Source organism: Boleophthalmus pectinirostris, unplaced genomic scaffold, assembly GCF_026225935.1.
Source record: "Boleophthalmus pectinirostris isolate CB_2022bp ecotype Guang Dong unplaced genomic scaffold, ASM2622593v1 HiC_scaffold_12, whole genome shotgun sequence".
NCBI lineage: Eukaryota > Metazoa > Chordata > Actinopteri > Gobiiformes > Gobiidae > Boleophthalmus > Boleophthalmus pectinirostris.
This window is the reverse complement of record NW_026571018.1, coordinates 16,465,570-16,491,442: the sequence shown is the minus strand read 5'-3', so window position 1 is coordinate 16,491,442 and position 25,873 is coordinate 16,465,570. Positions and strand designations below refer to the sequence as shown.

Here is a 25,873-nt window from a genome sequence, read left to right as displayed (position 1 = left end):
TCCTTAAAGCAAATGGTAAAGCAAACTATTCCAGAAAGGCTTAGTTAAAGGTCTTATATTACACAAAATCGATTCTTGTGAGCTTTAAGATGTGTTATAATCTTGTTACGTCATCAAAAACATATCCGGAGTTGTGTTTTGTTTCATTCACACATGTTTGAGTGTTTGGGTTGGTTGGTAAATAATACAATTGTGAAATGAGTGCATAATTATGGAAAATTGTAATGCACTCTGCACTAATATAAGCCAGTATAGTCACATTTTCTTTCTGTTTTGGTCATTTTTAAGCAGCTTTTTTGTATTTTACTGAAAACAAATGACAGTTTATGACTCTCCTTAGAAATCAGCTGGAAAGTCCCTCTGGCTGGAAGGTCCCCCTGCATTGTACCCTTTATGAAACTAAGTTAGTTCATCTATACACATATAAATTAATTAATTTCATTATATATCTATTGTATTCATTACACATGCAAGTCACAATATATCTCAACACGTTTGTTCATGTTGAGCATAAGCAAGTATTGTGATTTGGGAAGGATGAGCACACTGGTTTTATTCCCTCTTGCATGATATGACACCTGACATGAGTTGATTATGTTCATGTCAAGCAGGAAGAAAATAATTAATACTTCTTCCCAAATCAACAGTGACAGATGCTATAGGACATGGGGAACAAGAACATTTTTTAAAAAATATGATTTCTGAGTAAACTTCTGCGCGCAAATGAGGATAATATTGAAAAAAATGTGTGCCACTTCAGGAAGATCGGTAAGATGGCATAAACGAGGCCTGACATTTGGTCTTGCTACATTCAGATTTCATTTTATCAAGATAGAGAATGCTGAATTTCTCATGTTCTGCCCAAGAGAAGGGTGCGCCCAGAGGGAGGCGGGGTACGTTCCTGCTGAGAGCATGGGACACTCGAGCTGGGACTTTCAAGCCAGGGGGACACTCGAGCCGGTATTCCTCTCTTTACTGTTGGCAGGGATCAAATTGGTCAAAAATAGGGACACTAGAGATATTTCTGTATAAAACTGGGACAAATCACTGGTTTTGTATAAATCTGCTGGGACAGGGGACATGGCTCAAAACTGGGACTCTCCCGGGTAAATAGGGACATCTGGTCACCCAGTCAAAATACTCTGTTCTACCTTGTGATGTCATGTAGTGGTAGTCAAGTTAGTCAAGTTAACAGCTACCTTTTGCCTAATTTCAGGGCTGAAATTATCAAAATGATTTTAGTGAAGGTGTATGGAGTTTAAAAACAGTGGAGAACTTCCCGTATTACCACATGACATTTCAAAAGTGTTTTTTGAGAAGAACTCAGCCTAAATATGCAGGGTTTGTGTGTTAAACATGCCTGAGTTAAACAAAAATAAAACTCCAGATATGTTTGTGATGAGGAAACATTATAACAGATCAGAAAATAGCATAATACAGGCTTTTTAAATCATGTTGTGGGCGACATATTACGTCATTATATGTATTACCCAGTTCTTCCAGGGTATTTATGACTCATATGATGTTGCCATATAGCTTCCATAAAATTGTCCAACCAGACTCTTAACAGTTTATGATATTCAACAGAAGCTCCTAAATGATCGCATTAGTCATTCATTAAGTCATGTGAAGCATCTTGGCTCTCAGACAATCAGATGCTCGCTGGTGTATAAAAATAGTGCCCTTGTTTGGGTCACAGTGTCTCTTCACATGCTTCCAACAGACACACATTCCACTGGAGACCTTTGTTTTGGTGACACAGTTTGGGGCCATAGGAATGAATGACTGGCTAATACAACAGAACAATGGTCAATGCGTATTATAGAAGAGAAGAGAGATTTTAAATGAACACTATGCAGTTTTTCTAGTGAAGCCGACTCATGCTTTGCCTGGAATGTTCCAAAGTATGGCATTTAACATATTCATGGACTGTATAAAGAAGTGGACTAAGGAAGTGTAACGTCATCCATTGTGGCCATACCAACTTGTCAAAGCCTGATCCTGTCAGATCTCAGAAGCTAAGTAGGACCGGGCCTGGTTAGTACTTGGATGGGAGACTACTTGGAAATTCAGGTGCCATCGTGGGGCGCCAGTCACATAAACTGTTGTGTCCTTAGGCAAAACACTTCACCCACATTGCCTAGTATGATGGTGCAGATTGATAGCTTCACTTCTGCCAATCTATCCCAGGGCAGCTGGGCCACAGTATTAGTTTATCTTCACCACTGAGTGTGAAGTAAATGAATAATGTTCTGTAAAACGTCTCTGAATGCCCAGAAAAACGTTATATTAAACTAATACATTATTATTATTATTAACATAGTGCTCAGTTCCAGTCAAATGAAGCTCACAGTGCTTGCAGTTAGGATTGAATTTGGTGCTGAATTATTTACTCATTTACGGACCAACCAGCGAAATAAAACATGTAGCCCAGGTTAATATTAACATTTTGAGACCAAAATTATGAGGCTCACTGCAGCACTTACAGACATTTATTTTTTCACAGGGATAAAATTTTTAAGATAAAGTCAAATGGAGCCAGAGTTGATGGAGCCCAAAGCGCCCCCACGCTTACTTCCTATTTGGAACCAATCAATTTATATATACAGTCTATGAGACAAACAGGGAGCATCGCCAGACCAAGTTACATGTCAGATCTGCGGATGGGGGAAACCACTCTCAGAAAGAATGCGTGTGTTTATAAGTATTTTTGAGCAATAAACTCATTTATAATTGAATAAATGCAAAAATATACAAATTTAATACCAATTTAATACCATATTTTGTAATATTATAGCAAAAGTAATAACATGTCCATGGAGACAAACAGGTGGTGGGCCCTCTATGAGAAAAGTGACATAATTCACCTTTATTATATCGTATTAACATGGAATTGCATTGAAAGATACAGTAATTAGATCTGCCATAAACTGCATGCCACAGAGTTATATTTGAGAGGCGAGGTAATCCAAGTATCGCCCTGACTGCTGAAACATGGCACCTCCTCCTCCGCTTTAACTGCTAACTTAGTATTTGTATCAATATTTTTAAAAGGGCAGTTATTCAGAGTATTTGCAGGACTGTGATAGACATGATAGGCACGTCCGTCAGTGCAGTTGGTCACTTCAAAATACTGCTCACATTGGACGTAGGGATAAGCAGGCTGTAAAGTAACCTTAACCGTAAGAGGATGAGACGTGTGGAAGCAGAGACTAAGGAGGACCCCTGCAAATGAGATCACTTGGCTTCTAACACTGATCACTGACAGGCCATGCCCCGTCTATCTAGTTGCTTGACCAGCCAGTCCCTTCTGCATCCTGATCAAATCCAAAAGGCACTGGAACCGGACAATAGAGGTACCATTTGTTCTTTTAAATTTCAATTAAGAAGGAAAAACAATAAAATGGGAACACAGTTTATTTCATTATTACACAAAAACACACTTCGACCTCTATTCTAATATTTAATCTCGGTGCCTATTTTAATGTTGATATTTTATTCCCTCTGGTTTCTTTGCCCTGGAAGAACTGGTTGGAGTTCAACAATGACTTTCTAAGATGCAAAAGTAAAGCTGTCGCTATAAAGAGAAGAGAACTTGTTAGTCCACAAAATTGCTATGATTTTTCAGTTTAGTCCTTCTACAGCAGAACTTCCAAGGCAAAAATAAACCAGAGTGAATAAAATAACAAAATTGAAATAGGCATGGTGACTGTTTTTTGACTGGTGTGATTTGAAATAAACTTTAAATTAAATGTTAGAAATAGAGGTTGAAATTAGTTTTTTTGTCTGACACTAAAATGGAATAATGAAATAAACTGTTAAATTTTCTTGTTTTTTGTTCTTCATTGAAATTCAAAAGAATGCCTGGTACACGGACCAATAGAGGGTGAAAATTTTCTGTCCAAACTTGAGACAATCCACCCGCAGCTTCTAATTTCTATCATGTGTCTCTCAAATGCGAAAAACATCACCTCTCCAAAATTCTCATAATCTTGAAAACAAAATATCTAACTTCTTTTACTTGAGGTAAATAAGAGTTTAGTGTTTTAATTGTTGAGTCTGCAAAAAATGGTGCTGTTTCTGAATCCTTTGAGCAGCCATGTTTGTTTTTAGCGTGAACAAACCAATGTGTCTCTGATTGGTTAATTGGCACCCTTTGGATTCAAGAAAACAGGATATGGCTCGCTATATGACTTTAGGAGGGCAGAATAAATCATTTTTATGGCCATTCATTCGTTCTGTTATTTACTTCTAGCAGATAAGACTTTTAAAAGATGCATTGTGTAACTTTTCTGGTGGAGGGTTCATCACCTTCTGTTTTCTATGGAGATGTCATTGCTCTGCTTTGAAGGTTCCACAGTATGACATTAAACAGCTCTTCCTTACATTTATTCAATTACTGGTGATTTTTTTAAACTATAAAAACCGGCATTCTGACTGTGAGCAGGGTTGCCTCTCCACAAATCTGACTGTAACTTGGTCTGGTCTGTGGTAACATTCCAGATAATCATCATCACCATGGAGAAAAGCATTTGACAGGCCCTCCACCAGAAAAGTTACACAATGCACTTTTAATGATACAATATATTTAAATATTGGTTTACAGGGATTATCCTGCTTTGTGTCAGTAGCGTAAAGTAGTTTCAATATGATAATTTATCTCAGTATTTCTCTGTCATAATGGGACCCCCCCCCTGAATCGCACCCTTTAGTCATATACACATAAATAAGTAAAAAAAAAAAACAAAAAAACTTCATTATGTATATTGTACACACACAAGTTACACATGGAATCTCAACACATTTGTTCATATATAAAAAAAATAAATAAATAAACATGTAAAAATGAGCAAATGAGAATTATATTAATATTACCTACTGAAAAAATGTTTGCCGCTTTGGGAAGATCGGTTAAATGACATAAACAAGGCCCCCCTCTACCAGGCACAGCAGGAAGGAGGGGGACGTTCCCGCTTAAAGAATGGAACGCTCGAGCTGGGACTTTCAAGACAAGGGGACGTTGGAGCCGGTAATCCTAGTAATATATCCAGCTTCAGAATATTTTAGGTCTCGCTAGGAACAGATAAATACTTCTTCACTATTTGAAAATTAGGTACCCGAGCTTTAACCTTCATTATTTTGGACTTAGACAAACATTATTGATCCACAAGGGAAATTATTTGGACACAGTAGCTCACACATCACAATTAATATAATAACAGAGTCAAAAATAAAAATGGTAATGATAAATTCTAAATAAGTACCAAAAGAGACAGGTGTGAAATAAGACATAGCTATATAAATGTATGTGCAGCTTTAGAGTGAGTTGTGTAATCTCAACTAATACCCCATTAGAACTCTCTGATGACACGTGAAATCACAGGTAACATCTTATACCGGGGTGATCTCACAATTGGCATTCAAACAGCCTAACGCTATTTATAGTGTCCTGTCAGCAGCACCCTCCCTTCACTCTGCTAATGAGAGCGTTCCCAGGTAAGCAGCGAGGAGTGGTGGCTGGCCCCGCTCGTAGAAAAACATGTGACCAGTCTTGAGCTTGGAATAATTGGCTGCTCATTCCCTGGTCGAGGTCAGGCTCCGCGGAGAGACATTTAGAAGTCGCTGTCAAAACAGATCGAAGCATAAGGCCAAAAGGCGGAGCTGTGCGGCCTCCTCGGGCACAGTATCTCTGTTATGCGAACAATCTGACACAGCACACATGTTGCTTGTCCACATGAATCGGGGTGCTCTGTGCGTGGCGTGGGCTTAAAGGAGATCTAACGGAAGGGGGCGCTGGATAATTTGGCGTGCCACTCCAATTTTTGGGCTTGTGTAGGCTCTGTGCACAATAGCGCCAGGCGACATCACCATTAGCGTCACTACTTCCTGTCTAATATGATCTCTTTGTGTTTTTTGCCGAGTCGTGCTAAAATGAATCAATATTTAAAGATAAAACAGTGGACCAGGAGTCACAGACAACATGTTAAAAAACGAAATAAATACTATGAATACTTCAGCGTGGGAATCTTCTGCATTTAGAGAGAAATATGTTTGTGTCTCAGTGTTAATGCTAATGCTAATGCTAATGCTAATGCTAATTAATAGCTAGAATGAATACAAATAATAATAAAATACACTCTTATGAGTTTTAAGCCATCTTACAATGTTGTTACCTCCTCAAAACATATCTGGAGTCGTGTTTTGTTTCAATCACACATGTTTGCGTAACCCCCCAGAGCTCAAAATGCTCTGTTCCACCTCGTGATGTCATGAAGTTAACCACTATGTTTTAGCTTTTGCTCAATAGAGATGGCAAAATCATCTAAATGAACCTAGTGAAGATGTACGGAGTTTAAAAACACAGCGGAAATAACTTGATAATCTTAAATATGCAGGGTTTATGTGTTAAACATGTGTGAAAGAAACAAAACAAAACTCCAGAAATGTTTTGGATGCGTAAACATTACAACAACTATCAGAAAATATCATAAAATTAGACTTCTCTTTAATACAACACCGCAAACTCAAGTATTTTACATGTAGAAATAATTGGGTACACCTCATTTTAATTAATTACAAGTTTAATGGGTTGTTCGTTTTCTGTTTTACGATTTTAAAAGTGACTATTATCATTGTGCCGCAGTGAGCTAGCTAGCATGCTACTGTGCACAGACCCTGTTGCATTCCATGTTTAAATCGGAGCAGCTCCCACAAAAATCTGTGTTAAATCACGCCACACTCGCAGACAGAATTAGCCCCTCACCGCACTGGGCACAGATGGCATCGACGGCGCTTGCTGCAAACATGCCTCACATTCTAGTCCAGCCGTGCCCGACCCCTTCCTTAATCCTAATTAGGAATGCAATTTTCACCAAAGCTTTTTCCGAGCATGATGAAAATAAACTGCCTCATTTTAATTACTTTGATTATGTAACATGCCAAAAATGCAGTCCCTGGATAGATACCTCTTTTGTTTTCATATTTGTTATTATGAAAGGTTGAGTAGGTAGTAATATTACTACTAATAAATCTTTGTTTATAAAGCACTTTTAAAAACAAGGTTGACAAAGTATAACTATGAATAACACAAAAAGCATAAAAATAGCATACAAAAACAGACAAAACAGACAATGATGCAATCAGTTCAATTAAATATAATAAATAAAGGAGGAATAAAATCAAGCTAAAACTAGGTAAAGGAAGACCAACTGATAAAAATGGGTTTTAAGAAGTGATTTAAAAGATGATACTGCTGGTGTGAGCCTTATTTCCTCAGACAGGTTTTTCCAAAGCCAAGGAGCCTGGACTGAAAAGGCTCCATCACCTTTGGTCTGGAGCCTGGACTTTGGAACAGACCCGCTTGAGAACCTAAGGCTGCAGGAGGGCTTCATACAGAGTTAAATGTTCTGACTAGCAGTAGTAGTAATGGTAGTAGTAGTGGTAGTATATAGTAGTAAATAGTAGTGGTTGTAGTAGTGGATGTGTCCTGAAACCCATGTTTTTGCCACAAGTAAAAAAAGATTGATTTTCTTAAATACATTTAAATATATGCAAATCCCTTTGAATACAGTGGGCCTGGTAGGTTGTGTGTATTAAATACAGCTTTCCAGTTCTACAGAGGCCTGGGTATCTTTCAACTTTTTAGAGCAGGGGTCTCCAACCTTTTTCTCACGGTGAGCTATCTTTACAAAAAAAAAAAAAAAAAAAAAGTCAAAAAGCTACTAACTTTTGCGGGCACAAGAAACTGAGCATATAAAGCCTTAGATGGGGAACAGTTAGATGCCTATAAAACATAAAACTTTAACCATTTATTAGTGCACAAAGTTTGGCATCAAAATGACACATTTACAATGATAGTTTATCAAATTTGAGTCATTCAGCACAGTATGTATAATTCAGAAATCCTTTGGCGAGCTACAAGGAAGGGGCTAGAGAGCTACTGGTGGCTCCCGAGCTACAGGTTGGAGACCCCTGTTTTAGAGGCACCAGTATTTGAATGATATCTGAACTGAACTGTACTTTTTAATATACCTATTCCTGTATCATTATCTAGAATATAAAAAAGAATTATAATGTTGATATATTTCACTGAAATGTAGTTCTTATCATTCATTTGTGATCATACCAAGTAACTTTCTGTAGTCCATGCCAAGCCTCCTGGCAAACTGGTTATCAATAGAAAAATATGTTTTGGTACAATTTCTTCCTGGTACAAGTATTTTCTTTTCAAAGTACTATTTAAAGCACTATTTAATATTGCTTGTTTTTATTCTTGTTCTTATCTCTTTTAATCACTGAGGAACACTTTGTTCTGTCATGTGTTTCTCTCACAACCTTGAACTTATCTTTAGTTTTTGTTCTGTACTGTACACAGCCCTAATACCTCATATTATATTTGAAATGTGGAAAACCATTAATTAAATCCTCATGTCCACAGATAAATTTAGGAGAAAAACTCACCACTTCCTTTAATGATGTGTTTGAGAGACAGGCTTTATAAAGCACCTCTATGATAGCGATGCTACCATAAACTAATCCATGCGTTTATGAACTCAACAATGCTGTGGTCACATAATAGTCCACGCTAGCAAATCCCTGACACGCACACACACACACGCACACACACACACACACACACACACACACACACGGACAGCGTAACCTCCCCATCCTCCACCGCTGTCTCTATGGTCAATACAGACAATAAAATGATCCATGGCTGCACCACGAGGGATTAACCCATAATTCCTCTGCTCCATACATGTACAAAAATCTGGGAGTGGATCGCAGACATCAAGCTAATCTGGATAATGTGTGGATATGGACAGTGGAGCTAGGCCTGTTCATGATGATAACATTTTGAAGTTTGATATATTGCTGAAGTAAATATAGATGATAAAAGGCAATACTGAAACAAATTTATGCCACTGACACAATAATCCAAGCAGAAAAGCTATTCTGCAATGCAATATTGTTAAAATTGTAAAAATGATTTGAGCTGCAATAAAGAACTGGCAGAATGAAACATGTTAGTGGGTCATAGAAGTTATTAAAAATGCACTGCACAACTTTTCTGGTGGACTTAATATTATTCTATCTTAAGTATTGAACGATAAGTTAAAATTTGAAGATCATGAAAAAGTAAAATGCTTTTTGTTACTCATTTCATAAAGTCAAACCCATATATTAAATAGACTCATTGCACACAGAGTGAAACTTTCAGGCCTTATGTCTTGACACAGAAATTTGGGTTTTCATTATCTGTAATGAAAACCCACATCAAAATGTCAAGAAATAAAGGCTTTAAAGCTTTTATATACAGGTTTGACTTTCTGAAATACTGTAAGTGACCAAAAAAATATTGAACTTTTTCATGATATTCAAATTTTTTTATGTAGTAATTATCGTGACAGGCCTACATTGGAGCATTTTGGTGTCGTTCTTTTACCTATAATGCCCAATTCGACTGGCATTTTGAAAGGAAACAGAGGCCAGCTGCGAAATAAGTGACAAAAAATACTGAACTTTTTCATTATGTTGTAATTTTTTAAGATAGTCTGGAGTGATTATCATAACAGGCCTATATTTGGAACATTTTTGGAGTAGCCAGCAGTTCTTTTACCTATAATGCCTGAGATGAGTGACATTTTGAAAGGGAGACAGAGGCCAGCTGCGAAATAAGTGACAAAAAATACTGAACTTTTTCATGATATTCAAATTTTTTTTCTGTAGCAGTTATTGTGACAGGCCATCACTGGAGCATTTTGGAGTAGCCAGCAGTTCTTTTACCTATAATGCCTGATTCGACTGGCGTTTTGAAAGGGAGACAGAGGCCAGCTGGTGACGGTGCCACAGCTCGCACAGATAAAGCTCTTTGTGGAGTGGCTGGACGCTGAGCTCAACGAACAATGACCCAACGCAGACATGTTGACTTAGCAGCACCAAAAGCTTTAAGCTGTGCTCCACTTCCTGTGCACCAAGGATGTCCAATGGGCTGACAAAAAGAGACAAGTCAAAGGATGCATTCTGAAATACTGACTTTAAAGCTGGTTTGTGTCCTGATTTTGCGTTTTCATCACAACTCCATTATACCGTACCATACCTACACAGCTAAAGTTGAAATCTGACATTAAAGGTCCTCAGTTATTTCATCAAAAACATACCTAGAGTTGTGTTTTGTTTCATTCACACATGCTTGAGTAATCATTTAGTCTGTCTACATCTCCACAGCTCAAAATACTAGAGGAAACAACATTATAACATAGATCATAGGGTCCTTTAACACAGAACTTAGACAAAAGATTGGCGCCCTACAGCAGCTCTCCTCCCCTCTCACTTTCCTTTAGTGCTTATAAGGCACAATGGAGCAGTCAGGAATGCCTCTCACAGCACTACACAAGACTACACAACACCAGGTCACTGCTGCTGTTTGAAAAGAGGCTGAGCTAAAAGCAGTCCTCCTGTAAGACTTTATATAAGAGTACATTAGCATGGCACCAACTGGCTTCTCACAATAACAAATGCAACAAAAGTTCAAGCAAAAACGGTTATGAAAAGCAAATTTTTTACAACCGTATTGAAAAAGTTAACACCTGTGCAATTTTCTGATCTATGTTATAATGTTGTTTCCTCATCAAAAACATATCTGGAGTTGTGTTTTGTTTAATTTACACATATTTAACACACAAACCCTGCATATTTAGGCTGGGTTCTTCTCTCTAAAGCTCTCCATAGTCAGTTTTAGTGCAAAATAGGACCTTTACTCATGTTTAAAATTGTGATTGCTACTATCACTCTATTCAACAAAATGTACTATCACAAAAAGTTGCTAACTTTAGTTCAAAATGACATGCGCGCTTGTTCTGCCACTCAAAATCTCTTATTGAATCTACAATTTTATATGCAAATCTGTCACAAAACAAAACAGAAACAGGCTATATAAATTTCAGAATTTCTCATCAGGTTAATTTTGTCTGTACTTTTTGACCAAATAATCATGGTTATCATTTTTGTCATAATCGAGAATAGCTCCAGTAGTTGAACGGTTCATAAATATAATGTAATCATAGAGACTGAGACACATATTGTTCACAGCTTCCTGTATTGGCTGTAAGTGTGGAATAATATAGTCCACTCAGTCTCCAGACACAATGATGGCTTTTGTGCCAAGTCTAAACAAAGGCGTGTAATGGACCGAGCTGGTGGATGCCATGCTGGAAAAAACACTGTGGACCTATAGTGGGATAAGTACTATGGGGGCGTGTGAAAATACATATCATGACATTAAGTACTTGGACTATTGTATGAATAAGAGCCAAGAGCAATGGTTCTCAAACTTTTTACACTTTTTACAACTTCTACTAAAGTTAAGACATGGCTTTGCGTGTACCTAAACCCGAACTATATCAAGGTGAAATTAAACCAGGTCTAAAATGATTAACTTAAAATCCAAAACTGAAAAATCTGAATAGAATCGTCTCTAAATAAATCAACACTCAAACTACTCTGTATCAAAATTTGAGATATTCTGGTCAAGGGTACTTTTTGGTATTTTTGTGACAGTGTTTACAGGTAGGGTTTTGCAAATGTACACTTGTCAGATAACTTTTTGTTACTAACTGGATAACTCATGAAAAGTATTAAAACAATATTTCATGGGCAAATAAGACATAAGAAATACAGTGATATATCAAGTCTATTTGACATTCCATTTTGGGCTATTCTAAATTACTGATACCTTTAAATACCCTTAACTTGTGTATCCTCCTATCTCTCATCAGTTTAATTTTATGACAACACAATTTATTAATATTTATATTTTCAGTACACATGTTAAAAAAACATTTAATACTGGTTTTAAACTCTGAAGTCTGTCTGAAGTCTGCACCTGGCGATGCAAATCTATATACTATTTATTATACTGTATCTTTATTTTGGTCTTACATCGTCCCTGTCTATTTACCGCAGGTATTTTTCTATCAACCAAAATAGACCAGTAGAGTGTTGAAACTGCATTGAGAGTGTCTAAGTGTGCTCTTTGACTTGTTTTGAAGCTTATGTCCATCACTTTGTTGCATTAAACATGGTCAGAGTCTTTTATGAAGTCTGAAAATGCTTCAGCTCTTTTGACATTTTTGAAGAAAATGTTGACACCCAAAATATTCCTTTTCAGAAGCAAGTGTTTGAGGAGGTAACAACATTATAACTTATCTGTCTTCATGGAGATACGTATAGACAGTGCCACCAGACAAAGTTACTGGTCAGATCTGTGGAGAGGTGACCTTGCTCTTACTTACTTTGAAACATTCCCTGACAAAGAAATAAAACACGGAGACAAGCAGTGGTATGACTTCTACCAGAAAAGTTACATAGTGAACTGTTTAATGAAATATATATATTTTTTAATTCAGCAAAAGAAGAATATTTTGGATTAAGCCATGTAAGCGACAGGCCAATTGAATACAGTTCAAACAGCCTCTGTGTCATATTTAGTTTATTCCAGTCTATCAGTTTAAGAGGGTGGAGACGTTTGCTGTCAAAAACTCACTTCCAAGACTTAAAAGGAAGAATAAATCAAATCTGCTCTCATTTGTACTGTTTCGTTTATAACCATAGAGTCTCCAAAACACAGCAAAAATACATATTAAGACATCAAAGTATAACATTTCCCTTGAGGAATTTACCAACAAGCTGACCGCCTAGACAACAAATGTGAACTGGTGCATACTCCGGACTCAAATAGTTAGCGCTGGCTGTTGGGGTGTGGGGGGGCAGGGGTGAGGGGGGGTTGAGGGGGGCAGCAGCTGGGGAGGGGCATGTGCCAGAGACCCCACATCCCCCCTCCGCCCTCTTCTCCCCCCAGAGGAACGCACCACCATCACCTGCTCGGGGAGGAATCTGTGATGGGCTTCTGTGGGAAAAAACACTCTGGCATGGGGATGCTCGAGTACAAGTACAAAGTAGAAGTACAAGGAAGTAATAAAGAAGAAATTAGACTGATGTGTGTTGTCTGTATCTAGTTATAAAGCGTTTTTATACTCTGAGAACGAAGACGAGCAGTATTAACGCTTATAAACTCATTGCGGTGAATAATTGGAATGTTAGGAATGCATAAAAATACGAGGCATAATTGCAATAATTTCAAAATGAACTAGTTCTGTTTTTCATGTTTTTAAGACAAACTAAAATCCAGGTTTGGAAAGTGAAAGAATAACTCATCTGCTATTTTCAGAAGATAGATCACATGCGAAAATGTTGGAAGGATGCAGTGCGAAAAACACAAATGTTCAAATAATTATGTCACATGTAGACCTAAGAGACCAAGAGATCTAAAACTTTTACTCCAGCAAGTACTGTCAGTCTGTAAAATATTATACTTAAATGAAAATAAATAAATGAATAAATAGAATTGTAATTTTGTTTGAAAGGAAAAATGGCTCTACATTCTAAAATAACAAGGCTGAGGTAAGATCAAAACGCAAGCAACATCAAAAGACATAAAAAGTTTGCAGCCACCAAAACCAACATCAAAGCTACACCCTGTAACCGTGACAACCAAATATTGCGTAACATTTCGGCAATAACATTTCCTCTGCCTGCTATTTTGTTCCATGACATTGACCTGACTGGAACTGGTCAACCGTGCCCCCCTGTGCCCAGATTGTGCATGATGAAGTCCTGCATGATTGTACACAGTTACAGTAGATCAGACATATCAGCACAACGATGGCTCAGGTCCAGGGTGCTTTTATAGTCAGAAGGACAGCTGGCGACCCCATTCACCTGCTGTCTACGCTTACATCAAACATCATTTCGCTGGGTTACTTATTTATTATTTTTGCAGTGGCTTTACAGAGCTTATACGCGCTCCCGTGAACCGATGTCTGCTCCGTTACACGAATCATAACAGTGACACAGCAGCGGAGAGCAGAGAGAAAACTGTAAACAATGTGAAAGCTCAATTAAATGTTCCACAAATGAGAGTGAGCAGATTCAAACGCACTTTCAGATGTTGATATGAAAATACAGTGTCACAACCTGCTCACAGCTGTTTCACTTTCACTTTTGACTGCTCATGTGATGTAGTATTATACTTTTTTGTACATGTTAAAGCTCATATATTGACTTCTGAGAGATTTGAGCCATGTTAGAATGCTGTTACCTCCTCAAATCCACCAAACATAATGCTTTGTTTCGCCTTGTAATGTCATGAAGTGGTAGTTAATGCTACCTTTTACCTTTTGTAGTACTTTTTTGTAGTACTTTTTTATTGTCTCTGTAGGGAAATTCTCCTCTGCATTTCACCCATCCTTTCAGAAGCAGTGGGCAGCACATTCGGTGCCCGAGGACCTATCTCCATGATCTTGTTACTAGGCTTGGTCAGGACCTCAGCTGGAGGATTTAACCTATGGTGCATGTTTTGGGTTGATGGGGGAAACCGGAGTGCCCAGAGGAAACCCTCCCAGACACGGGGAGGACATCCAAACTCCACGCAGAAAGGCTCGGGCGAAATTATCAAAATGGGTTATCGTGAAGGTGTATAGAGAAACACAGTTAAGGGTTAGGGTTAGTGGAGCGCTTCCTGTATTACTACATGACATCACAACGAAAAACAGATTGTTTCCCTTTTGAGAGAAGAACACAGCCTAAATATGCAGAGTTTGTGTGTTAAAAATGTGTGAATGGAACAAAACACAACTCCAGGAATATAATCTTGATATGTTGCTAATTGAAAAAAGGATCCTGACATTGTGTCCAATAAATCTGTTCCACACCTCTGCCTCTCATGAGTATCCACTTCTCCAGAGTCAGGAGTGAGCCCAGCCCAGCCCTGATAAGAGATGACGAGCTCTGATTGGCAAGAGGCCAGTCGCAATCTGCTTAAAGCACCCAACAGAGGAATGTAGAGCATATGCATGTATATGTGTGTATGTATGATGCACTGAGTAAAACACTGCGCTTTTGTTCCTAGTGATTATTGTAGAGAAGTGATTTTCAAGGGGCAAAAAGTGTAGGGGGTTCACTCCCATTACCACCCTCTTTCCATCTGCCTAGGCCTACTGTGACTGTGATTAGTTTTGCAACACATTTTTTTTTAAATTGGATTTAGTTCACATGTGAGTGTTCAATAAAAATATGTTTTATTTTATTTATTGTGATCTTTTGGATAATTGCAGCAACTCAAAATGCGATTTCAATTCAATTTCAATATACTGGACAGCCCTAATATTGATGTCCACAAAGAATATATGAACCACAAAGGGGGTTTAATATTAAAATTAAAATAAATGTTTCTTTAAAATCTGAAACCATTCCAAGTAGCCTATTGTTGAGAAAAACAACCTTTATATAACTATAGAAATGATTATACAAAATAGCTGAGCCTAGTTATTTATCCTAACACTACGGTTGGAAAACACAGTTGTGGTAAATGTGTTATTCTAAAACAGCAGCTCGAAGGGCAGAAGAGAGATCCAGACTGAACATTATAGAACATTACAGAACATTACAGAACATTAGCACATTCAGTACAGGCCCAGAGGAAGCAGCCCACATGAGCGTGATGAGTCTGAGTGTGGTGACTATTGTGATGGAGGAGGAGGACAGGAAGGAGTCATTACTGGAAGGTCTTACTAAAGACAGGTCATTAAGACACAGTGCATACTTAAGACTGTGCACATGTTTACAGGAACACAAAAATAAATCTATCTTTATCTGGTTTCTAGAGTTTAAGATGATCCAAATGTCATGTACACAGTTTTATCTGATTTTTCTCAGCTTGTTCTCACCTGTGCCAGTTCTGACAAGAAAAAAAAAAAGAAGCAATAAACGGCAAACACATGTGGCAAAGACAAAAAAAAAAAAAAGAAAAAAAAAAATTATAGCCAAAAGAACAAATTCTCCATGGAAACAAGCAGGTTAAAGCCCTCTTCCAGGCCAAATAAGTCAGGTTTATGGAGAAGCAAGCCCACTCACAGTAAGAACACATGCTTTTATTTTATTTGTAGATTTATTGCCTTCACATTGTCCTCCAAATACAAAATTTACTCTAACAATCCTCTAATTAACTATTTTTGATGATCAGATTTCTCTTGGGCATGTAAGCACACACCAAAAATCAGATCTTGGGTTTTCTGATTATTTTAGTTATGTTTTTTTTCCTCCCAAATCTCTCTAAAAACACATTTCCAAAAGCACAAGATCATTGTTGGAGCTGAAACCAGATGAGACCAGTTTGAGTTGCAGTTTTGGGTTGAACTTTGGGGTGCGGTGCAGTGGGCGTGGGGTGTTTTTCACTCTTGTTCAACAGAATCAAAAACAGAACAGATATATTCCAGGTCAACTGTACTGTTACTTTTCTTCTGACATTATTGTTGCTTTTTCTTGTTTTTCCAATGAATAATTTGTTGATTTTTGGTTTTGAATGTTAAATATTTCAGGAAACTCACATATTTGCTTTTAGTATTGGTTTCAAAGACTTATTCAAATTGTTTCACTGTACAGAGTAGATGGGAAGTAGAATGAATAGACAGACCTTTATTGACGCTGATCCCACATACGAACATATCAAGACTGAACTCAAAAGTAGGAAAATCTTCTTAATTGTAAGTAGAGATGGACAGATACTAGTAAATTTAGATTGAGGGTGAGTTTGGAGTGAATTTAAATGAATTTGGGGAAAAATTACGAAAATCGGCCATACATATCGACCCAAAAATATGGTAATTGGTTTCTGTGGTTTCTAAACAATCAGGATTGAATATGAAAAAAAACATATCTGTCAATTTCTATTTGTAAATTGTTTTCGATTACTGTTGTTGATGTGTTATGTAAAATAATCCAAATTATTCATGTATAAAGCAACAAATGAACGAATGAAGTTATTTTTAGACCTCTCTTTGAAAAATAGGTTACAAGAACTCGTACCTTATTAAAAAAATTATGATTAATATTTTTAATAATTAGTGTAGGGCTGTTTTTCAGTTTTTTAACCTTTTCTCCAAATTTCTTTTCTTAATCATAATACATGTAGGATTTGGCACCGTCGCATAGTCATTTTGGTACAAATAAAATAAAAAAGTGTCAGCAGACTTTCTTTTCTTTTAATAAGTCGTTTACGGATACTATTGCGATTTAAAAAGTCCAACTTATAGCTTAATTATCCACAAATGTAGATAAAACTATACAGCCCATATAGCAGGCACAGGCACAATATGTATTCTCCAAAGCTTAAATAGTACCCCGCCCTAAATTGTAGTCCTGAAAGGCCCTGTCCAATTGAAATCAGATTCTAAACAGAGAGACAAATGAACGAGTATTATTTTTAGCCTTGTGTTAAAAAAAATTTATACCCAAACTGAAGTCTTAAACGTCAAACAAACTCAATAACCTTAATAATGACATCCAGAAAGCGCTGTTCTATTGAATCAGACTCTTAATGGACCAACGTCAAAGGAAATGCTCACATAGTTATTCTGAAATGGCCCAGACTAATGGCAAGGTATGAGGTTTACTTTTTGAAACAAACAATTAAGTTCAATCTAAACTGTAACCGTGGAAACTCAGGAAGTCCAATGGGTGTTGACTCCTCTTCAGTGCTGATATTTGGGCTTTCAACAAATCAGAAAGGTACAGAAATAGACTTTAGGGGGCCTGCTCTGCTCACTATGGCTGGACTCTAGTTGAAGTTACCGTCTTATTTTACACTTAAGACCCGCATCATCTTTAGCACACTGCGAGTCTAAAGATGGCCGACAAATAGTGTGACCACAGAAAATTTTTGAGAAAGAGGAATGCGTTTTGGAATTTGGTGGAATTTAGGTGGCGATAGAGCACTTGAAGCACCCATATTGCACTATTTTCTGATCAGTATTATAATGGTGTTTCCTCATTACTAACACACGTGAAGTTGTGTTTTGTTCCATTCACAGATTTAACACACAAACCCTGCATTTTTAGGCTGAGTTCTTTTCTCAAACAGAAAACTCTGTTCCACCTTGTGATGACATGTGGTAATACGGGAAGTGCTTCATTCTGTTTTTAAACTCCATACACCTTCATAGCCAGGCTGACACCACCTAGTGCCTCACCTCAATTGGAATACACTAGACGGTTTGCAAGAACCACGGAAGTGCGAGTCCGGGCACCAGCCAATCAGCGAAGAGCCATACTGTGTTGGCAACGATTCCCGAGATGGAGGATTCAAAGCTGGAGCAAAGAGAATGTTTGGTGAATTTTATCAAGGGGAAAGACGTTATTGCCCTTCTTCCTATGGGATTTGGGAAAAACTTAATATACCAGTTAGTTCCATTAGCGGTGCATTACATACGCGAGCAAATAGCAGCGATTGGTTAAATGAAAAACAGTAGCCGCCTACTGTCGAATGAATGAATCCTAATGCTTCGAGGTCAGACGGTTTCCACAAAGTGAAACTGACTGATGAATCAGGCTAACACCTTCACTAGAAACATTTGGATAATTTCAGCCCTGGAACTGCCATTCTCTACTGAACAAAAGTAAAAAGTAGGTATTAACTTGAAAACTACAACTTCATGACATCACAAGGTGGAACGCAGCATTTTCAGCTTTGGAGATGTAGACAGAATAATGATAAAGATTATTCAAACATGTGTGAATGAAACAAAACACAACTCCAGGTAAGTTTCTGATGAAGTAACAACATTCTAACATGTCTTTAAGCTCACAAGAGTCAATTTTGTGTAATATAGAACCTTTTAGAGACTATTATGAATTAAGTCTTTATTCATTAATTAAGATTATAAGTTATTATAAAGTGTTAAATTAAACAAACATTACATAGGGTCACATCATTCAAACACTATTGTAAAATCAACATACCCTCCCTTAGTCTCTCTCGCTCCACCAAGTCCCAAAATACGCACATCCACATTCTACATAAAACAAATAAAATTCCTGTGGCGTCAAAGTAAAAGTGTGACATTCTTTAAGTACGTGTGATTTGGGACAGGGCCTACATGACTGTGCAGAACCACCAGAAAGAAAGACAGGTGAACACCCTGTCACCAAACCCCTGAGTCACGCTGAAATCCCCCCAAAGTGCCCCGTTGCCCTGTGCCGTGTTATTTACTGTTATGACGCAGCAGCTGAGAAGAGCACATGGAAAGCCCCCCCCAACGGAGCTCAGACCGGGGCTAGTCACCATGTTACAAACACGCTGCGTATGCCTGGTATCCTGACAAATATCCGTGGCACTCACTTAGCCAAAGCATGCCCCTGGACACATGTTATAACAGCCCTGCTTTCTCACTCCCATGGTTCACAGTGAGGCTGGCAAAACGGACACAACCAGGAAACTTCATTTGAGAGGTCCACACTGTTCAGTTCTATTATTTACAGCTTTTACATGTCTTATATAGGTGTTTATAATAGCACTGTCGTCTGGGTTGAAAACAGTCGGCTTTGTCCAGACAAGTTCAGCAAGTGTTCCTTCAAAAGCTGGTGGAAAAAATGTCATTTGAAGCTAAATTGACATTTTGCCTTGTCTTATTGTTTGGGTTTTAAATCAAGATTTCAGATTTCAGACTTTGGAGGAAGAAATTATGTGATATGGTAAAAAAATAAAAATATAATTACCCTCATAATGATCTTTATTTGCAATAAAACTGGACGATGATATTCTGTTGTGAGCTTCGCATGAGATTCAGTCACAGTGCGAGTTTGGGAATTATTTGAAATGTCTTAAAGGGGCAGTCCAGAATTTTGGACATAGAGCTTCATTTCCTAGTGAGCCAGAGTGTTGGAGACGCGTGGAGACATTTTTTAAAATATTCCATTCAGTCTTTGTATTTGCAGAGGTCGCTGGTGCTAGACTAGTGCATGTCAATGGCCAAAAATAAGTCACAAAAAGTCTTACCCACTCCATAAAGCACCCGAAGCAAAACAATTATTACACCAGACTGTCAATGTAAATGTCTGTGTTGATAGAATAATGTTTGAAATAAAACTAACATTGCATCCCATGAATCGTCGCATGATCAGGGACTATTTTCTCAGCAGCAGCAGAATTTTACTTTGCGGGTAAGATAGGTGCTAGGTGATATTAGTCCACCGCTGCCAAGCTTTCTGTCAGGAAGTAAAAGTCGCTGTTGCTGCTCAGACATAAATCCTTCAAATGCAAGGTTGGTTTTACTCCGAAAATTATTCTATCAACACAGACATTCACATCGACAGTCTGGTGTAATAATAGATTTGCTTCAGGTGTTTTGTGGAGTAAGTAAGACTGTTTTTAGTGGCAGGCAAACTATGGCCATTGACATGCACTAGCCTAGCACCACGACCTCTGCAAATACAAGGACTGGATGGAATATTTAAAAAAGTGTCTCCACACGTCTCCAACACTTTGACTCACTAGGAAATGAGGCCCTATGTCCAAAATTCTGGACTGTCCCTTTAAAATCGTTTGTGTAAACTCAGCTTTATCCAAATCAGTCTCAAACAAATATTGCCAGCATTCAAACAGTGAATGAATGAACTGGCTGATTGGTTACTGATTGGTTACCACATCATTCAAGATCCAAAAAATCCAAACTATAATACAGAAGAAAATTAAGCACACGCTGGTTCTTTATGTTGTCTAGGGATTCACTGAGGACAATCTCGTGACACTCAAACTTATGAGTTCCATTTGTTTGGAGGTGAGCATCCAGCGGCAGCAACAAATGAGAAGGCCTTAAATTGAATCAGTCAAAGGTAATGTAGAAACAATGATAAATCTTTATAACAATCACACAGCATTGAGACTCAAGCTCAGAGATTAATCCTCTTTAAGAAGTCATTTGGATCGGCGCCATTTTCTGTTCCATGTCTTACCTCAGGTCCTCTTAAAGGCAATTTCTCTAATGCCAAATGTGTCTTAAAGTTGCACTGTCTAACTTCTAAGGTGACTGGTTTGCTACATGCCTTTCTCTGTGGACATGTATATATATATTTATATTACATGGAATGTTCCACAGTAGGGCATTAAGCAAATCTGCCTAACATTTCTTCAGTTAAAGGTGTTTTATAACTCAAAAACACTTTGAAAAACATGAATTCTTACGTATCAGGATTGCTTTTCCATAGATCTGATCATTAACTCCATGACAGTATTTCCATATTGTGAAATAATAAAGGCAAAAAATATTTCCATGGAGACAAGAAGGTGTTGGACCCTCCAGCAGTGCACCACAATTACATTATAGTGTATGTAAGTGTCTATTTCTTAACATGCTTTGACAAAACAAAAACTAACACCATTTCACTAAATTCTATTGATATTATGCTGCTTCACTCTTTACGCTCAGCTTCCAGGATGCAATAAATGATTTGCTCTTTTAATTTATTTTTAATTAATCCATCCATCATTGAGGCCACTCTGACCAGCGTCCCCAGAGCCAGAGTCTAAAATTCACCCAAACCACATTTAAAGGCACAGTCTGTCATGCTTTAGCAAAAAATAAACTAAAATATTTTCTTTGGTTTGCCTTTTTTTTCTAAAACTTGCAACTATTGATACTTTGGAGCAGAAGTCATCAACCTTCCTTGTGGGTGTGATGCTAACTGGAGGCACTGCTCTAATCTATGTTTTATTTTAACACAATCTGACTAGAAAGACCTGATTGGTTGGAACTACAACAGGTCAGATGATTTGTGATCTAAACATGCACCTTTTTGTTGAAAATCAAACACCGAAACAGGACCATGAATGCTCATACTGATCACAAATTTTCAGACAGTCTTACAACTTTTTTGTCTGTGTTTGCTGATATGTGCATTATGTCACCATATAACTAACATTCTGCCAATATAGATACACGCAGAACACCCCCAGCGCGATGTCACTGCAAAATATTAATATGCAGTAGTGCCAGGCTCGGTAACAAAACCCACATTCACATAATTATAACATGCTTCATCCAACAGAAAAATATAAGTTTAATATATTTCCCCCAGTCCACAAATCTGCATCCATAACTCTTGGCTTCTCTGAAATATCTATGTTTCATTTCATGGCATTTGCAGTCCTGGTTTACGACTTTTATATCGTATGTCTGTCAACTTCAAGGAAACCCAAACGGCTCTTTGGGCCCAGATATACAGTATCTGAAATGGGGGATCTAAGAAATATCTCCAATATCTCCAATGTCCTTCAAGCCCAGAATAGAAAGAGCTGGTTTTAATATTGTACTTTATTATTTGAGTAATAAGTTTAAGTTTAGATTCAATAAATCCTAACATAACATAATAAAAATAATAAGCATTCATAACATACTCCATACAACCATACAGCATGTTTATGTAACAGATAAACTCGATGTTATGTCAAAGTCACTTTTTTCATCTGCTCACTGTATTTTCCTTACCCCATCTCTTATACTAGGCACATTTTAATTGATTAATGAATTTATTTACTATACGTACTATATATATATATTTGTATTCTGCTTATCATTTGTGTGGGGTAGGACATTATAGTTTTTTCAATTTCACCCTACTCCCTTTGAGCACCAGTTCCCTGCACATATCCTTGTTTTTTTTTTTTTTTTTGATAGTGTTGTTGATTTTGTTTTACCTTGCTCAAACAAATAATTAAAATGAAAAATGAAAATGTATAGTCCTATTTGCACCTTATTTGACACAAATATTTTGCTATTTTTCACCACTGAATTTTATCATCTTTTGTTTTTGTTTGTTTTGTTTTGTAATAAAAGCTATAGTGTGTGTCCAAGTTCATAAGTTTATTTAATTGTAAGTCTAAAATGACGTAACTTAACTTATTTGTCTAACTCTCATTTTGTAAAAAAAAAAAAAAAAAAGATATAGATAGATTCCAGTCATGTATCTTCTGACCTGACTGATTTTTTTCTTTCCATACGGCCCCATAGCAGCAGTAATTCTGTTCTATTTCAGCTTCCTGTTTTATAGTGAGGACTTGCCCCAATTCAAAAGATATAATATTTCATTTTAATAAATAGTCAATCACTATGACAACAGTCTTGACTTTTCCTATTTCTTAAACCAGAAGATAACAAGACATGTGTATAAGCTGTGCCGTACGTTCACTGCTACATTTCTGATTTCATGACCAGTCATTTGGAGCGGACAGTGATCAAACCCTGAGGTCATTCGATGGCTTACGGATATTTTTAGACAGTAATTGGCCTTTTGTTTATGTGGTAAACAAAAGATAAAACCAATATCATTATTAGATTAGGACTTTGCGCAGGAGCACAGCCTGGAGCCTAGTTCATTGCTGCCTGTTGTGTCGATAATGAAAAGCCTAATTATTAGTGAGCTGACAGCGTTTGGATGTGTGATCAATGCCGCTCTCTTTTGCCCTATTGACACTCGCAAGCTGCCAGTATACACGCATGTACACACACACACATACACACACACACGCATGCACATGTTGGGTTTCCATGCTTGTTAGGGACATAACATAGGCTTATATTAATTTCCAGGAGACTGATCTTAACCTTTACTGTAACCGATACTTGCTTAAACTTAACCTTAAACCCTGATTTAATAATAGACTATAAACACAAAATCCAGGAACTCCAAGGAAGTTAAAATCGCACGAGAAAAAATATACTTAAAAGGCCTTTATTTACTATTATTTACTAAGGATATAACAATAACCAAATATCATGATACTGTAACGTCAAAAGTCTCAATAATATCGTGGCCTGTCACGATATATCGAATCACAAGTTGCTTTGCTTAAATGCATGGTTTTGTAGTAGCAACAGCTTATAAACATAGGGAAGTACATATCCCATGATTCATTTCAGTGCAGACAACATAAAGAGATATGTTTTTGCTTGAATTCTTGGGATTATGAAGGTAATAATCCACACCAAAATGTTGTCAAGGTATTTTAAAAGCAAAAAAGTGTCCCATCTACAACTATATTAGCCTCTTCAAAATATCACAATAAATATCGTACTGTGAGATTTGCATATCGTTACATCCCTATTATTTACTGTTGTGTACATCCATGAACATTTTTGTTTGAAGGACATTTGGACAATGAGGACAATTCAAACCATCAAATGTGCCCATAGATGTTTGTAGCCATGTGCTTTTATTTTCTGGAAGAAGATAAGAGTTCATTAACTTGTCTCGAACATTTTGAGCGTGTCTAATAGAAAATAAAGGAGGTTGAGGAAAAACAGGGTCACTACAGTAATAAATATAGTAACAAACTTGTCAAACAATTATTTTTTCGATGTACTTTTAAACAGATTTTCAAGTAAATATAGGTTGAACTCTGGTGACTGAAGGTTTCCAGACAGAGAATATTAAAGGTGCACTATGCAACATCTAAGGTGGAAGGCCAGCTACTTGTTTGTCTCTAAGGAGATGATATTTCTTTGCATGGAATGTTCCACAGTACAGCATTAAAGCTATGTGCCCTACAAGTCTTCAATTACAGGTGTTTTATAGCTCAACAATACCTTGAAAAACATGAATTCTTATGTGTAGACTTGCTTCTCCATAGATCTGACCAGTAACTTATCTCGATTGTGATAATCAAGTTTATTTCCATACTGTATAACATTCAGCACAAAGCAATTACATCACTATGGAGACAAGCAGAAAAGTTACTCAGTGCACCTTTATGTCTATTATTGATGAAAACCAGAAAATGTTAATGTTATTTTTCCCTTTTGAGTTAATAACGCTGCTGTCTTTGAGATAAATTGTCTTTTGTCACATGTTTTAGAGTCTGTATAGTCCAGATAACAATCATGCCAATTACTCTGATTAATGTTGCAGCCCTAAATTACGTCAGAGGCACCTGATTTTTGTCCTTATAAGGAAGGCAGGTCCCATGAATCGAGCTTGTACAGAATCCAGTCCCCATGATGTGATAGATGCGCATAGACACACACAGAGCTCTTCTTCCTGCCTCTGGGGACCATGTGACCACCAATAGGAAACAGTCTAATGCTGGTATAAGCCAGGGCTGCCCGCGCACAGGCGTCGTACAGATTATCCGGTTGATCTTGGGAATAACAGGGCCTTGTCAAAACAAACATCCACTTTAGGGTCACTATTGAGGAAGTCCCCGAAGCCAATTACCTTAAAGAGGATAGCAATTACTCTTAGAAATGTCTCCTGTCTCCTTACATGAACTAAACACATGGACCTGCTTGTATGAAGATGACACTATGACTGAAATATATATCTTGTTATCCTAAAATGACTTCATATTTTTGTGATGTGATGCTTTTATTGAGGTCCAAGAATAGCACAAATGTAAACGGGCTCAACAATTAACAAAAAAGTGTCCAAATATATTCTTATAATGTGAAAAAAAGAAAAGAAAAATAGAAAATACCAGCAATTTTTTTTACATTTAAGGTTGGACTATGCAGCTTTTCTGGTAATTGGTTTAAACTATGACATTAAATTGATCTATTGTGCATTCATTCAATTACAGGTGTTAAAATTGCACAAAATACCTTCAAAAATATGCATTCTTACTCAAAGCGGGGTCCACTCTTCCCTCTTCGCCGATCTGATCAATAACCCGGCCTGGTGACATTGATACATTTGATGCTATACTCTGAAACATTCCAGAAAAATCAATAACATCACCATGGAGACCAGCAAGAATCCCCATGAAACCCTCCATATAAAAGTTTCATAGTACACCTTTAAACTGTCCATCTGCTTCTGGAGTTTTCTCATGAAAGCTGGCTGTATTTTTATTATCATCAAAACTGCAATATCAGTATTACTTCATCTTATCAATATATCATCCCCCTCTTACACTGTAAACCCGAACGTTCAATGTAATTAAATAAATTAAGTTGCGTATACTCAAAGTTTTAGAAATAGTCCT

General features: G+C 37.2%; 1 protein-coding gene and 1 pseudogene across 1 annotated transcript in view; one reads left to right on the top strand and one right to left on the bottom strand.

The window, feature by feature from the left end:
- The window catches only part of LOC110169086 (junctional adhesion molecule 3B-like), a 52,640-nt gene extending 33,649 nt beyond the window's left edge, over window positions 1-18,991 (bottom strand). Inside the window, exon 1 of the mRNA XM_055148585.1 lies at window positions 18,859-18,991. Within this exon, the coding sequence (XP_055004560.1) occupies window positions 18,859-18,961 (103 nt within the window). The 5' untranslated portion in view covers window positions 18,962-18,991. The remainder of the gene's footprint in view (window positions 1-18,858) is intronic.
- Window positions 1,968-2,085, top strand: LOC129407553 (5S ribosomal RNA; annotated as a pseudogene).
- Window positions 18,992-25,873: the final 6,882 nt, after the last annotated feature.